Here is a 16,526-nt window from a genome sequence, read left to right as displayed (position 1 = left end):
TCCTGCATCGGGCTCCCTGCTCAGCAGGGAGTCTGCTTCTCCCTCTCCCTCTACCCTTCCCCCTGCTCATTCTCTCTCTCTCTCTCAAATAAAAATCTTTAAAAATGTCATTCTCTTGATTATATATTTCATCATACAATTTACCATAATTTTGTATCCATTTCCCTAGTGTTCAACATTTATATTGCTTGCAGAGCTTTCTTGTTTAGTTTTTTTTTTTTTTTTTTAAAGATTTATTTATTTATTTGAGAGAGCGAGAATGAGAGAGAGAGAGAGTACATGAGAGGGGGGAGGGTCAGAGGGAGAAGCAGGCTCCTCGCCGAGCAGGGAGCCCGATGCGGGACTCGATCCAGGGACTCCAGGATCATGACCTGAGCCGAAGGCAGTCGCTTAACCAACTGAGCCACCCAGGCGCCCTCTTGTTTAGTTTTTTGTGGGTTTATTACCATTATAAATAACGCCTTGCTGAAATCTCATATATAAATCTTAGTGTCTATAGGTTTGGAAAAGATCCTAGAAGGATAATTACTATTTCAAAAGCTATAAACTGTATTTAGTACTCTTGAGGCCAATTGCCAAATTATCCAAGTTACATTTCCACTGATGTGTAAGAATACCCATCTTTTATCGTCAACCATACTATTATCACTTGGGAAACTTTGCCAGTTTGATAACTAATAACTTGTGTCTTTTGTGTTACTTTGTAATCTCCAATAATTAGTGGTATTTGATGCTTTCCTTTTGAGGTTTCTTGTATTCCACTGTGGATATGATATCTATATATTCAGAACTACTTACACTGGCTTTAATGATATCTTCATTTCTTTAGTGGTTAGGATTCTTTCCTTCCTAAGGAAATGTGCGCTCATAAAGGTGTGGGGAGGCATTGGTGCTCCTGTATGAACAGGCTGGTGTCACACTGTGTCACACTGTGCCTTGCCTCCCACAGCTGCTGGAGAAGGGTCTCCCCAGTATGCAGCAGCCCCTCCTCCAGGTGATCTACAGTCTGCTCAGCTACATGGACCTGTCCGTCGTCCCTGTAAAACAGTTTAATGTGGAAGTTCTGAAGACCATTGAAAAATATGTGCAAGTGAGTATTTGGATAACGTCACTTACGAACGAGGTTGTTTCCAGAGAGTCATTCCAGAAAGACTGAGGATTTGTGGCTTGTACTTGGCTGCAAAGCTGTAGTCATGCCAGCCTGCACTGGGTGCACACTCGTGCATTGGTATCTCTAGCCCACTGAGAACAGTCAGTTGTGGTTGACCACATCCCGAGTGGTATAGTAGGGGAAAGACAGGGCCAGCCCTGGTGAGCTCCCGAGCCCTCAGAGGACATGGTTCTGCCTCTTGGGGCTTACGGGCTGAGTATTAAAGGCACACGCCTGACTGGGAGGGCCCAGCAGGGTTGTATTTGTAGTATCCTATTTCACAGAAGGAGAAGAGAGAAGGAACTCAGGTGTGCCAGGTTGTAGGCCAGGTGTTTCCACATGCAAAGGGTTAATTCAGGGGTTAAAATTGTCACTTTAGAGTTGAGGGAGGTGAGGTTGAGCAACTTGCCTCAGTGTGCTTGAAAATACTACAACAAATAAACACAGGCGTGTACTTGGTGAGTTGCAGAGTTCAAGGGCAGATGCGAGGGTCTGTCTGGCTAAACTCATCCATAAAGCCATACAGTGTAAATTTTAGACATTTTTCCCCCATCGTCACTTCAACATCACATTGCTTGCAGACATTATTTAATGCTAAAAATGGTTTCCAAGCCTTTTTTATTTTCCATTTCTCAAGTGGCATTTCTCCAAAAAGCGTCATGCACTTAGTAGGCATTCAGTAGCCCTTTCTCACTTCACAGAAGTTGTGGGGGCCAGGGGTTCGGTTCACGTTTTTCTACAAATCATGTGCCCCTGGTAAAAAGGAAAAAAAAAATTGTTTGCCTAGGCTGCCTATTCTAACTCAGGCCTGTGGGCCATCTCTGTTACTCAATATCTTCTCTTGAATGGTGGCTAATTTCACATCCAAATCATGACCTCCCCTGTGCAGAACTTAACAGTGAAGGAAATGTGTTTTCTTTCATGTGCTCTTATTCCCAAGGCTGGGTAAATAATAATAATAACTTTTACCAAGTTAGTTTATCTATGCTCAATATTTTTGTGGGAGAAGTCCATCAGTCTGCCTGGGATTTGTCAGGGAGACAAAGATGGCAGAACAAATGAGTCTTACAGGAAGAGTAGGCCTGGGATAAGCCGATAAGGAGAGGAAGGGCATTCCGGGACACGGGAATAACATCAGTGAAGACACAATGGCAAAGAGAGCTTGCCTGGTGTGAGGAGCTCCAGGGCCGGCCTGGGGGAGAGTACTCCTGTGGGCTGTGTTCAGAGTGTGGACTCCACCCCGCCCACCAGAGGGAGCCCTTGAAGAAGTTTAGGCAGGGAAGGGGCTCGGTCTGAAGAGTTCTAGAAAGATCACCATAGTTGGGGAGGGTATGCTGGACTTCAGTAGGGGCCGCAAGCAGGGAGGCCAGTTAAGAGGCCATTGAAATAGTCCACGCAGAGGCTGGGGAGGATTCAGCTGATCCACTGCCAGCAGGAATGGAGAGGGGAGCAATTTATCCGGAGGCAGGGAAAGACAGGAGTTAAGAACAGCTCCCAGAGTCCTGGCTTAGGTCATGAGGAAGATTTGAAGTGGGAAGACAAGAGGCGCCCAGGAAGCAAAGGTGGTGGCAGGAGCTAGGGGAGTAGGAAAACAACCAAGGAAGACTGGAAGCTGGAGGTGGGGAGAGTTTTGAGAAAGAGTGAGTGGTCGATAGCCTAAGTGCACTGGGGGACTTTTTTATTCGTGTGAATAGAGGTACCACGTTGGCAAAAATGGTACCTTGTAATGTTAAACTTCTGTTTATTTGAATATGGACAAAATTTGCAATTTTTGTATTTGCTTGTTTCCTAAATGTATCTCCTCTTATATATAAATTGTTTTTTTATGTCATTTGCCTTTTACATAGGATGGAATTTGCTGCACTGTTTTCAATCAGTGAATTCTGACTGGTCATAAGAAGTTTCGGTAGCTAGCAGTAGATTCGTTTGTTTGGTTTTTTTTTTAAATGAAATTGTTTTTAACCATTGAATGTTTTATTCCCTTCAGAGTGTTCACTGGAGAGAAGCTTTGAATATCCTGAAGCTGGTAGTTTCTCGATCTGCCAGCCTAGTTTTGCCTTCCTACCAGCACAGTGACCTCTCAAAGATAGAAATACATCGAGTGTGGACCAGTGCTTCTAAGGAATTACCTGGAAAAACCCTAGACTTTCACTTTGATATTTCAGAGGTATGCTATCTGTTTCTGTCCACTTCAGCAGGGAGAAACGTAGCAAAGGTCAAAAAGAGAGGAAAGAGAGACTTATTTTACATTTATTTCAAATTAAGTTTCCTAAGGCCTAAATTTGGTTCTGTTTTTTAAGAACACATCAAGTGTCATATTCTTTGGGGCTCTCAATTGGCAGCTTCTAAAACTAGAAGCTAGCCTCAGTTATTTTTTTAAAAAATGATTTTTTTTAAAAAGATAACTTTAAAATGGAATGATCTTAAGCATTTTATTTTTTTTATTTATTTTTTTTTTTTTTAAGATTTTATTTATTTATTTGAGAGAGAGAGAGAGCACAAGAGGGGGGAGCGGGAGAGGGAGAAGCAGACTCCCTGCTGAGCAGGGAGCCCGATGCGGGACTCGATCCCGGGACTCCAGGATCATGACCTGAGCCGAAGGCAGTCGCTTAACCAACTGAGCCACCCAGGCGCCCTGATCTTAAGCATTTTAAACCATGACCTTCTTTGTGGGACAGGTGTCCTGTCCTATCTTTACATCCACAACTTTGCTGTCTGAACTCCCAGCCAGACCAGCAAATGACTGAGATTTACAGGAATACAGAATCTGCCTTTACAAGCCACACTGCTTTCTAGACCCAGCAAAATCGTCTAAAGTCTTGCCTTAAGGGAGAGGAGAGGGAGGAGGGAAGGGACCAGTAAACCAAGCTAAGGAGTCAGGAAGAAAAGAGAGGGTAGGAAGTAGTCAGGTCTACCTGCAGCTCCGTGAATGGACATTCGGGAGGCCTGTACTTAGTCTAAGATGTGCAAATACTTTGTTTTCCTGTCTTGCCTACCCCAGGCCCCACAAGCCCGCCAAAGCAGAAACTACGCTCTGTCTACTTTGTTACCAGGGTCTGGTGCAAGATAGGTACTTAACAGATACTCTTCAACACTGCTGAATGAGTAAATGCACCGAAGGAACGAACTGGATCTGGTTCTGTGAAACTTCCTGGCTCTGTGAAGTAGGTTGAAGCCTACACGATGGTCTCATTGACCTTCTGTGCTTTCAGTACCCAGGTTGAGGTACTCTTGCTCCCCGTGTGATACCTGCAACTGTATTTAGTATGTGTATGATATCAAGGTATCCGATCAATTGTTTTTTTAATTTTTAACATTTTTTTACATGGCTGAGGGGGAGAGCTACTTTTATTCCTTGAGTGAAGTTTATTCTGTTCAAAAGCAGTACAGAAAACAAGCAGCCAGTCGGCCGCACACCCGCAGGGACCCAGCTGCTCCAGAATAAAGAGCTGGAGAACCAGATGGAGAATTTCCAGCCAGTGTCTGCCACCTCTGAGGGCAGGCCCACAAATGGGTTTCTGCAGCCTCGTCGGGGCTAAAGTGTGGATGGTGCTGTCTACCCAGCCACAGGACACCAGCATGAGAAATGAACTCTCAAGAAGTGAAACTTCTAAAGTGTTGCCCAAGTACCTGGCCCCAAATTCATTCACTTAAATAATTGAAAGGTGGAATCAATTTAAAGAAATTTTTAAATTAATTGAGAATACTTAAAGGTTGAGAAGAAGGGAAGGAACTTTGGTCTCTTGTTACAACAATAAGAAATTCTTTTCAGCTTAAACATCTGAAAACTGTTTGCTTTCCTGAATGTTTTGCTTCTCATCTTTATCAGTGGTTTCCTGAGTATGTTTAAGAACAGGGAGTTGGGTTTGCTAAAGAGGGTGGGAAAATGTTGAAGACATAAAACGATTTAGAATATGTGTTTGAACATCAGGAAAATGAGCCTACTTGTAACTCTGAACTTCTCTAAGGTTTAATCAAATGAGCAGTGCTTGGTTGCTGCTGGGTAGAGTGATCCCGTATTCCACAGAACTATTAAGCAGATGGAAGAACGTGAACTTTTGTTTTCCTTGTTTTTGTCAAGACGCCAATCATCGGGAGGCGATACGATGAGCTGCAGAGCTCTTCTGGACGGGATGGGAAGCCCAGGGCTGTGGCCGTCACCAGGAGCACATCATCTACGTCATCAGGCTCCAACTCCAATGTCCTTGTTCCTGTAAGCTGGAAAAGGCCCCAGTACTCTCAGGTATAGACTCCTAGCCTCCCAGGATTCGAAGGGAGTTCAGAGGGAACTTTCGAGCCCAACTGCCCATATGATAAGGGGCTTCTCCCTCGCCATCCTGACATTGCCCATCTAGGCTTCAACACTTCAGTGATTGGCATTCCAAGGGAACCTATTTTATCTTGGAACAGCTCATTACATTGAGTTGAAGTCTGATGTTTGCTGCTTCTACCCATTGGTCCTAGTTCTATTAAGACTTAGCAAATGAAATGTGACCTCTCTTTCACATGGCAGTCCTTCAAATAGATAAAGAAACCCTATCCCCTCTGCGTCTCACCCACATGAGCTCTCTTTTCTCCAAATAATGCATCCTTAGTTCTCCCAACCAGTTCTACATGATAAGGCTGCACAAGAATGCAGAATCTGCTTTTCGGGTTGCTTCCTCAAGCCACAGTGCTTTGTAGACCGGTAAAATTATCTAAATTCTTACACAGATGGAGAGGGGAGGGAGGCGGGAAGAGATTAGTCAACGATGCTAAGGGACCAGGAAGGAAAGAGAAGGTAGGAAGTAGTCAGATCTACCCGCTGCTCCATGAATGGACATTCGGGAGGCCTGTACTTTGTCTAAGATGTGCAAATACTTTGTTTTCTGGTGGCCCTTCTGACCACTGTCCCCCAAGCACACACTCCAGTTGTGGTCTCCATGGACAGTCTGAGCCATAGTTGGAGCAGAGCAGGCTGCTGGATCTCTCTGTAGGTCCATTCGCTCACTGGGCGACTGCATTACAGTGTGAGTGTCATCAGACTTGCTGTCGGGTGAAACCTCTGCATTATTCAGGGCTCTTCGGTAACTAACTTGACAGAAGCCCAGTGGAAAATTACCTCAAGTGGAAAAGGAATTTATTAACTCCCGTAGCTTGGTTTCACGCACAGCTGGATTCTAGTACACAAAACCAAGGAACTGGATCCTTAACCTCTCTCTCTCCCCTTCTCACTGTCGTCCCCTTCCCTTCCCAGTGTTGGCCCTCCTTCCCTCTCTGGCGACTTCATTCTCAAGCAGACTCTTGTCTTATGAAGCACCAACAGCTTCCAGCAGCTCCAGACTTGCATGGTCTTTGGCTCTGATGATTCCAGGACAGAGGCATTCCCTCCCCAACATCCGTAGCGATTCTAGAGAAAGGACTCTTACAACATGTGTGAGGGAGGCAAAGCCCCACTTAGTGGGAGAGGAGCTGTCCCCAAGAGAAAAAGAGGGACTGTATTGTTGGAAGAAGGCCAAACGGTGGGTGCTGAGCAGGGGACCGCAGGGCTCACCAGGATTAGGGGAGTGGAGCGCAAAGCATCACACTTGCTGGCAGGCACACAGCTGCTTCTCAGTGACGTTTCATTGAGCTGTTGAGCAAGAGAACCTACTATACTTTCTTGGGGTTCTGGAAAAGAGAAGAAAACTATCCATCCCAGTTCCAGGTTCCTCTACATTGATTCCTTCCCACAATTGTAAAATGCCCACTAAAACTTAGGAAAACATTTTAGCACATCTCTTGCATCCACCCACATCAAGGTCTTCCTGTCTTTGACCTTGAAAAGACACAGTATTGAGTGTCCCTTGTATAATTTTGGAAAGAAGAATGCAGTGAAGCCAAATTCCATTAAGAAAGAAAAGATATGAGTGATATTGGCCTCCGAGCAGTCTCCACATTAACTTAAATCAGATTAAAAGGGAAAAATCATTTTACAGAGTTAGGAAGATTGCTTTAAGAGCATTTCTGAAGTACATTAACATTTTTTAGGCCCCGGCTACTCTTCCTTGTCATTCTCAACTCACCAATCATCCTGAGATCTAGTTTATCTATGTCATTGGAAAATGTGACAGTTTATAGAAGGATCTCCATGGGTAAGTGCCTAAAAATAAGGCTTGTGAAGAAAAGCAAAAGGAATTGAATCTGTTTAACTTCAGGAAGATTTAATATGGCTGGCAGATAATTGAATTTTTTAATTCTGTGGAAAGTAAAGTTATTCTCCCATTTGAGGAAAATAGATTTGTGCTGGAACATAATAGATTTAATTTAGGTGTAAGGAAAGCCTTGCTAATGCTGAAAGTTGTAACAGACAAGAAAAGATTATCAAGGGGAGTCAGGAGTGTCTGCTGAAGAACCCAGGGGCTGATTTTCACCCGCCGTCCATTGGGAAAACTCAGATCAGCACTGTCCAGTAGAAACATAATGTGTGTCTCATTTTAAACTAATAGTTGCCTTTTTTAAAAAAAAGTAAAAAGAAACAGGTAAAATCATTTTTAATAACATATTTTATTTAACCTAAAACATCTCAAGTATTATTATTTCAATATGCAGCCACTATTTTGCAATTATTGAGATATACTTTGCATTCCTTTTGTATATTATATGTCTCAATTCTTACTGGCCACATTTCAGGGGCCATAGTCAAATGTGGCTAGTGGCTTACAGTATTGGAACAGATTTGATCACAGGACCCCGTGATTAACATGTATTTGTGTGTCTCTTTTCCAGAAGAGGACAAAAGAGAAGTTGGTGCACGTCCTTTCTCTGTGTGGCCAAGAAGTAGGATTAAGCAAAAATCCATCAGTAAGTTCTGTCATGTATCACGTGTATGTTGACACCATATCTTTTTTACCTTTGATCTTTTCTAGCTTTAGAGAAGTCTGCTATGAATTACAGGTATGATATCCACCATCTAGATCAAGCCTGTAGATTATTTCTCTCCACACTATGATTTTTAATCTCACTTAGTTCAGAAACAATGAATGGCTGTTTCCTCCAGTTTGTCTGCAAATAAATACTCAGTTGTTTTCATTGTTTAAAATTTCTTGGATTTTTTTTTTTTTATAAATATGCTCAGACGTCCTTATTTATGACTCTCTCCTGCACCACGATATTTAATAAACATTCCTTTGGGGTGTAATTTCACTCTGTGTATGCATGCCTCTTCCTGTGATGTCATTATTTTATGCACAATAGGGATGGAAATAATGATATATCATTGTGGGATTTTTTTCTCTTATAACATCCACTGATGTTACAGTTAAAACAGAACAACAACAACATGCCATTGGGTTTTGGAATAAATAAATAATCGCAGCATTAGGATTTAGCTTCTGAAGCTTTTATATAATTTTGAAAATTCAAGTTGTCTATGAGTCTACTGTAGCCAAAGCAATGAAAATCTCAGGGTCTGGTTTCACTGGGCATTTTTATTTCATCCATATCTCAGCATCTTTGTTATCAACAAAAAAATAAATAGCAAACTAAATAATTTCCCAAATAAAGTAAGAATTAGCAAACAGTTGCTCCTGGGAGCTGTCTTTTAAATCTCAAAATGTATCTACTAGTGTAGTTAATGAGCAGATGAAATGTTGGAGGCTCATATATTCTCATGCAAGCGCAGTTTGGTGTTTTCTTATCTGGGAAATGCGCCCCAGCCAGCCAGCCAGCCAGCAGCTAAGCTCGGCTTCCACTGAAGTCACCTTTTTAGTGTTATTGATCAGTGGGTTTGTTGCTGCTCTGGTGACGTTACCGAGGGCAGAGGGGACGAGGGGAAAGTGGCAGGGGCAGGCGGAGGGAGAGGGAAAGAGCACTTTGCCTCTGCAGGGTGCCTGGGTGGCTCAGTCAGTTAAGAGTCCCAACTCTTGATTTCAGCTCAAGTCATGATCTCAGGGTCGTGAGATCAAGCCCCGCTTCAGGCTCCACGCTCACTGCAGAGTCTGCTTGAGGATTCTGTCTCTGCCCCTCCCCCTGCTCACATCCTAGAAATAAGTAAATAAATAAAATCTTTTTAAAAATCTTATTGATCACTTTATTTAATATCAATCTATGTTCAGGAAAGGCTGGATAGCAAAACATTTAGGTTCATTTGCAGTTTCTTTTTTTTTTTTTTTTTACAGATTTTATTTATTTGTCAGAGGGAGAGCACGCACAAGCAGGGGAAGTGGCAGGCAGAGGGAGAAGCAGGTTCCCTGCTGAGCAAGGCACCCAATGTGGGAATCGATCCCAGGACCCTGGGATCATGACCTGAGCCAAAGGCAGACGCTTAACCGACTGAGCCACCCAGGCATCCCTCATTTGCAGTTTCTTATTTCTGTAAAGTTCTAGTAAATGTCCGGGTGGAAAGAACCTAAATACAAAAGACAGTTTTAAGATATTAACATACAAAAGATCTTAATAGGGGAAAAAATGTTTTGTTCTGTTTATATCAACAGGAAAGGAATTTAGGTATAAATTATGAGCATGGCTACTCAGATACTCGTCTGTAATTCAAATGAGCAAGGACTGTACTTTTTGGCTTCTGTTTCTTTATCAGTTCCTGGTTTATCTCTGAAAGGGTTAAATCCTTTGCTCTCACAGGTTATTCTACAGGTATCAGTAGTCCTTAAAATATTATGTGCTCATATGTTTGTAAAGTGTATGTGCATGTGTACAATTTCTAACCTCAGTTTAGAAACAGTGGAAAATTTCTTGGCTGCCCTAGTTTGTGAACACATGCTCAGTTGTCACTCACACACACACACACACACACACACACACACACACACAGGTGGGATCCAGTCTTCATCCGTTAAGAAGCAGCAATGTGACTTGAGCATTTTCCTCCTGCGTGAACTTGTGTCTTTGCAATGAGTTTAATCTGAAGGCACCTGTCCAACATAAATAATAAAAGAACATTCTAAAAATACCCACTTAAGGAATTAGGTGTGTACTGGAAATAGAGGGCCATGAAGAGCCAATTACAGTTTTCGTAGCACAAACAACCGACGGGAGAACGGTCTCTCAGGAGAGGACTCTTGTGATTCTTAGGTGATTTTTTCATCGTGTGGGGATTTGGATCTGCTTGAGCACCAGACGAGCTTGGTGTCTTCTGAGGACGGCGCCCGAGAGCAGGAGAACATGGATGACACAAACAGCGAGCAGCAGTTTAGAGTCTTTAGGGACTTCGATTTCCTAGATGTGGAGCTGGAGGATGGAGAGGTACAGTATATTCTCTGTAAAAAATAACCCACTCAGCCTTTCCTTGACTAATGAAAACAGTTTCTTTTTACCCGCTAAATAATGAGGTTTTATAACAGTGTCTTTAATTGGAAAGCTGTAAACTTTATTTTGAATCAACTTATTCAAAGTACAGCAGCTTAACTTTGGCAAAAGTTACCACACCCTTCCTGTCTGAGTCCACAGCATAAGCTGCCAAGTTATTTCTAAATGGCAAAGATCTGACGTTTAATGACCACACAAAGACTGTGTGTGTGCAGTACAAAGGTGAACTTTAAAAAAAAAAAAAAATCACAAAAACATTCAAGTTCTGAGCCTGTTCACTGGTGCCTGGGTAAAACATGCTAAGCATCTAATTATTTTAAAAGTGAAATTTACTCGATGACTTCAAAGCTTGCCTGCTCCAACAGGAGACAGGAGCCTGAGGGCTCCAGCATCCTTGTGCCGTTTGATGAAATCATTACAACTTGAAACAAGATAGAAGGCGCGTAAGAGCTCTGGGCTCTGCTCTAGGTTGGTAGCTAGTGTTCCCAGCACCTGGAGCAGCTGAATTCATGTCTCAACCGGCAAATGCAGATTCGTGGATTTGAATGATAATTATGGTAATAGGATGCTTTCTGTTATGAATCATGGTTTTGAAAACTGGGATTGGAAGGAGGGGCATCATTCTGACCCTCTCATTTCCAGCTGGGGGTAGTCTCTGCCTCGTGGAGGAAAACAAAATTGCCTGATGGGAGGCTGGCATATGTAAACATGCCTGGTACCGCACTGGCTCACAGTGTTCCTTAACACACTGGAGTTCACGTTTAGCTAAATGCACTGATTTTCCCAGACAGAGAAAGGGCTTTCTGCCAGTCTTACATTTAAAATGGAGGCCCCTCTTCAAAGTTTATCGGATCCCGTGATGGGTAGGCACCTCCTGACTTACCTATAAACTTGTGAGAAATGGTGCTTCCGGTAGCGGCTCACCTTCCCTAAAAGGATATGATTGCGGACCAGTCGTCTTATGTCGAGGTAAGGCCAAGGAGCTATGGCCTAGCCTGGATGTCTGCGGAGAATTATGTCCTCAGAATGAAGAATGTTTTCTTTACCTGTTCTTTCTCTAGAAAACAAGTTGAGCAGACCCAGTCCTTAAAGCATCTTTAAAATAAGTGTCAGCTTTTCACCTTGAATTATTCTAGAACCTGTAACAAGGATTGCAGAGTTTTCTGACTGTTAACTTTAATGAGTAATAGAGAAATCAATCACTAAGTGGAGTGAGGATTGTTTTAAAAAGTCTAAACCAAAATAAAACCGTTTAGAATACTTTCAAAATGTCTCTGAGCCGGAGCTATAGGGAATGTCAGAAGATTAGCTCCCTGATCTGGGCCACTGACCTAATCTTTGTTCTTAGGCTAGAATTCAAGCTTAGGCACCCTCTTTACTCTGGAAGTTAAAATAAGGAGGGAAAACTTGGTGAAGAAAGAGAAGTATTATTTTCTAGTCCCAGCCAAAAGGAAAAAAAAAAAAATGTGTTATGGGACGTGACCTTGCAGGAGTGATGTAAAGTAGAGGAATCAGACACAATTTCAGAAAAACTAACAAATTTAATTTCTATCAGAACAAAGGAAGGAAAATCGGAGGTGCCTCTCACTTGAAAATAAATATTATACTAATGTTTTTCAGGGACAATAAATAATGAATACTTCCTCTCCCTTCTAGTGTTCCTAGCAGACAGGAACTTCAAAATCATAGTGATCATTTTATCTTACTCGATTAAGATTTTATAAGAAACTTCAGAGTGTGAGAGTATCTATTCCATCCAAATAAAATAAACTATCTGAGAATGTTTTGCTACTTCTCAATAAGATTATAATAAGGGCTTCTAGCAAGTTTACCAAGTGCTAGAGTAAAAATGCCCGAGCTTTTAGTCAGGCAGTCCAACTTGGAATTTCACCTCTGCCACTGACGGAGCTTTATGCCCTGAAACGTGGATGCAGTTTCTCTTGACTTCCTCATCTGTTAAATGGGTTTGGTAATACCTGCTTATCAAGTTGATGCCGGGAGTGAGATAGCCTCTGCCAAGTGTCAGGCATGCAGCAGGCAGTCCTTTGTACTGTCATTGGTGAATAATTTCAGCATATTCTCATCTGAGAAAGCCAAGCTCATCTGGCGTCTAGAGCAAAACACAATTACCAAAAAAGAAAGACAAGGTTTTGTTTTTTTTTTTTTTTTTATGTCTCTTCCTTTTCATTAAATAGTCTCCGAATTTACTGCCTCCTCTCTGTAACAGTTTGCCTTGGAACTTTTCAGGATTGTTAAAAGGTGCCATGTCCTGGCTATTAATTGCACATCAGCAATGAACACACCATGACCACAAACACTTTAGTCTTATGAGATGGATCAGGTGATGCCACCTTTTCTTTTTCCCCAGTGGATGACCCTCATTCGTTTTCTCACTAAGTTGAACAATTTTCTCACAAATAAAAATTTAAGCATCCGCCCTCCCTCTCCCCCCAAAAGAGTGTTAAGGAGCAGAAGCTGCCAGTCCCTGAAGTGGCAAGCTATTTCAGAAATTGTTTTTATGATTCGTTACCCCAGCTGCACCATCCACCCCCAAAAGGGTTCGAACTTCCTGGTGTTTGATACTGATTTCTCTCTTTGGGGGTTTATATATCTTCACCATTTTTTTTAAAGTCGCATCTACTGAAGGCTATATTGTTGGCCCTGTGTATTGCTGTTGTGTTAAAACTAAGATGAATGCACTTGAGTATCTTTAATATAATTGTTTTAAATAGACCTCTTATTTGTTTTTCTGTCCAATCTGCTACCCAGGAACTTCAGGTAAGATGATGCTATCTTTAATTCAGATACGCTAAGTAGATGTTTTGCATCATTGCAGACTTATAACAACATAATTGCTTTTTTCCTCCCTTCTAGCGTATGTATGCCTATTTACGTGCATATTTACATTAAGGTGTGTGTGATACAAGGAGGATTTTTCTTTATTGCTCCAGTATGGAAATATTTTCTAAACTATAAATACAAGATAGTTTTAAAATCCTGGTATGCCTAGTCTAGAAGTCGCAGAAGTCTATCTCTTGAGCGAAAGTGAGGTTTTAAATATGATCTGTGGAAATCTTACAATTTCTGAGAAGGCAGCTGTCCAGCTGGATTGGTTCTGTTGTTAAATCCTCTTATTAAAAGTGAAGCCAACGAGCCGCACCTAACAATATACCACCAACACTTCCAATCAGATCCTTTCCAGGTATTAGGAGCTCTCTCTGTATGGCAACTATATAAAGTTTCATCCAAATGAGAACATTTCTCAAGTAAAAGGGCGTGCTAATAATAACTGCACGTAGACAACAGGCAGAAGCCAGGACCATCATGGGCAAACTGACCTATGAGCACCTTACTCTATCTGTGTCGTGTCAGACTTACTCTGAGAAGGTGTATATTTGAGGAAATATATTTTGACCACCCTGCACCTACATTCTTTCAACAATAATCCTTACTTGACAGAGTTCTAGTATGGAAAAAAAATTATTTCAAAGAATATTATTTCTAACATTTCTAGAATGTTCAGTCACAAATACTTTCTCATCTCAGTATAAATCCTGAGTAGTTATTTAAGTTTGATAACTGACAGATGCAGATTGTCTTGAATAATTAGCCATCTCCTAAATTTCTCACACGTAGAAAATCTGACATAATCAGTAAAACACTGTTTTGACTTTTGACCACGTAGGTTGGCTTTTAATAACCACACACTTGAACTTGAGCTAGACTATAGATACCCATACTAGAGATGCACTACTGCATCTCGATTCTTCAGCCACTACCAGGGAAACAGTTTCAACACCTTCGTCTCTGATGGAGCTACTGCATCCTCTAGAAAGACATCCAGATATTCTTCCTGCAAGAACAGCCTTCCCTTCCCCCTAGTTCTCATGCCTGGTTCATTCGGGGCTTCACCAGAGGTGCAGTCATATCACTAGGAACAGCGATCCATGCCCAGGGGTAGCACTCCCTCACCCTAGACGTCTGTATTTCTCTCATGGTTCTTCTCAGGTTCAGCATGCGAGACTTCCAGAACTGTTGCCTAAGATAGTTCATCCAACCCATTCACTGATTTGGTGCAAGAGAATCAACTTTAGGAATTAGGTTTTATATTCATATTTGGATATTTCTCCCAGTAGTTTGCATGTTCTTCTTTTTCTCTGTATTCTTATTCTTTTTATCTTTTTAACTTCTTCACACATTGCATTTTCTTTTTCTTTCCAGAACTCTTGCCTTTTCCACATTTTTCTTTCAGTTTTTCACGGAAATAGCTATTTTAAAATCCCAGCAAAACAGTTAATCTTTTCCACTAGGAAAAAAATTATTTGGTGACAGTTTATCATAGCAGATACAGATAAAGGTATAGATAACAGACAAAATAGCAGATGCAGCTACTCTGTGTAATCAAACAGTCCCAAGAACAATCATAAACATCATACATGGGGATAAATCATGATAATAATTTTCGTATCAGATTCAGAATGTGTTTAGGATTCTTACCTATTGCCTTCTGCCATGAATAGCCAAAAAAGACTTCAGAAAAGTTAAAGTATCTGTTATATGAGAGATCTAGGAGAATGGCAAGTTTTGCTTCATTAGGATCCAGAAGAAATAGATCCTTAAACCAAAGGAAGATTAATAAATTTAAAGCTCATAATTTTAAAAGTGATTTTACATCTCTCATATTATATGATTATGCTACTCACTGAGCTCTCACCAGAAAAAGTTATTTTATTTCAGCGAACCATCAGACAGTGTTTCAAATAACTTCTAAATGAAAGGATTCTGGGCTAGATTTTGTTCAGATTACCCATCTATATAGGTTAAAACTTGCTCATCAAGGGGCTGGGTATTATTTCTCTTCCTTTATTCCTGTTTTAACAGAGAGGAAAAAATAAAACCCAAATTACTTTCTAGGAAAGATGTTTTTGTTGGACAGATACACTTATTTAACATCAGATGGTCAGTAGAGAAAGTCTGGGATACAACGAGAAGCTTTAACACCTGCATTACCACTTAGCCCAGGTCTCAGAAATGAAAAGGTACAAGTCATTAGTGCTTGGTACCAAGTCAACCATTTCAGGTCCAGGAAAGCAACTATTTTCTATGTTGGGACAATTATTTAAAGATGAGCCTAAAGCAAAAGTTAAGCCGTGCTGCTCTGGCCTGTGCATAGTGCATGATCCATCAGACTTCGCCCAGCTGCTCTCAGATATTCTTTTAACTCTGCATTTGATCTGCGAAAACCGCTGTAGCAGGAACAGGCTGGAATGTTTACCTAATACTCTTCTACTTAATACCCGAAGGATGTGGAATGTGTTACAGCAGAGCTCCTATTTTTTCTCCTTCTGAAGAAAACAGTACAAAGTGGGCCGGGGAGGGGCCTCACCTCTTTGGAGGTTGTTTTAATAGAAATGGTCTCTTTCTTATAGATTTTTGGAAACCTAGATCATTACAGAGTTGACCAAAGTCACCTTTTAAAAAACATGGTATTACCCACCAGGCCCAAGAGAAGTGTGTAATCACTTCTGCCTATGATTCAATATGCATTTAGGTGAAAATATTATGCTTTACTACCTTTCACATCATGTAAACAAAATGTCTGGTACCAAAGTAGATGAGAGCTTGGAAATTCATAATGAAAGCATTTATTTCTAAGCTATGACTAATTAAATGTGTGAAGGTATGAGTGCAGGAAGATTCTGGCATAAAAACCAGATGATGGTGTGATTTCAGGGTGAGAGTATGGACAATTTCAACTGGGGAGTGCGCAGGCGTTCTCTGGACAGTTTGGACAAGTGTGACATGCAGCTTCTGGAGGAGCGCCAACTTTCGGGAAGGTCTCCCAGCCTAAATAAAATGAACCACGAGGACTCCGATGAATCCTCCGAAGAGGAGGACCTCACAACCAGCCAGATCCTGGAGCACTCCGACCTAGTAAGTGGGACCACCTTCCCACCATGGGAAACGGGAGGTTTATTTTTGTAATTGAAGCAGGAGCGTGGTTTCCAGTTGCCGCTAAAGAAACTTTGCACAGCTGCTAAACTAACACCTGAAGTATCAGGTGGTGCCTAACTGACGGTAACAAGCCTCTTGT

The 16,526-nt window shown here is 41.5% G+C and overlaps 1 protein-coding gene across 11 annotated transcripts in view; it reads left to right on the top strand.

Annotated features, from left to right (window-relative positions):
* Window positions 1-16,526, top strand: part of FRY (FRY microtubule binding protein) — a 426,749-nt gene that overhangs the window by 373,683 nt on the left and 36,540 nt on the right. For 8 of the 11 annotated variants that reach the window (XM_032403233.1, XM_032403230.1, XM_032403232.1 and 5 more), the window contains 7 exons: window positions 950-1,090; window positions 3,138-3,317; window positions 5,232-5,393; window positions 7,898-7,972; window positions 10,199-10,369; window positions 13,202-13,210; window positions 16,166-16,366. In XM_032403233.1, the coding sequence (XP_032259124.1) occupies window positions 950-1,090; window positions 3,138-3,317; window positions 5,232-5,393; window positions 7,898-7,972; window positions 10,199-10,369; window positions 13,202-13,210; window positions 16,166-16,366 (939 nt within the window). The remainder of the gene's footprint in view (window positions 1-949; window positions 1,091-3,137; window positions 3,318-5,231; window positions 5,394-7,897; window positions 7,973-10,198; window positions 10,370-13,201; window positions 13,211-16,165; window positions 16,367-16,526) is intronic. The other 3 variants (XM_032403234.1, XM_032403231.1, XM_032403238.1) reach the window with 1 other exon arrangement.

The sequence above is a fragment of the Phoca vitulina genome, unplaced genomic scaffold (genome assembly GCF_004348235.1).
Source record: "Phoca vitulina isolate PV1807 unplaced genomic scaffold, GSC_HSeal_1.0 scaffold5, whole genome shotgun sequence".
Taxonomy (NCBI): Eukaryota; Metazoa; Chordata; class Mammalia; order Carnivora; family Phocidae; genus Phoca; species Phoca vitulina.
This window is presented reverse-complemented; position numbering and strand designations above follow the sequence as displayed.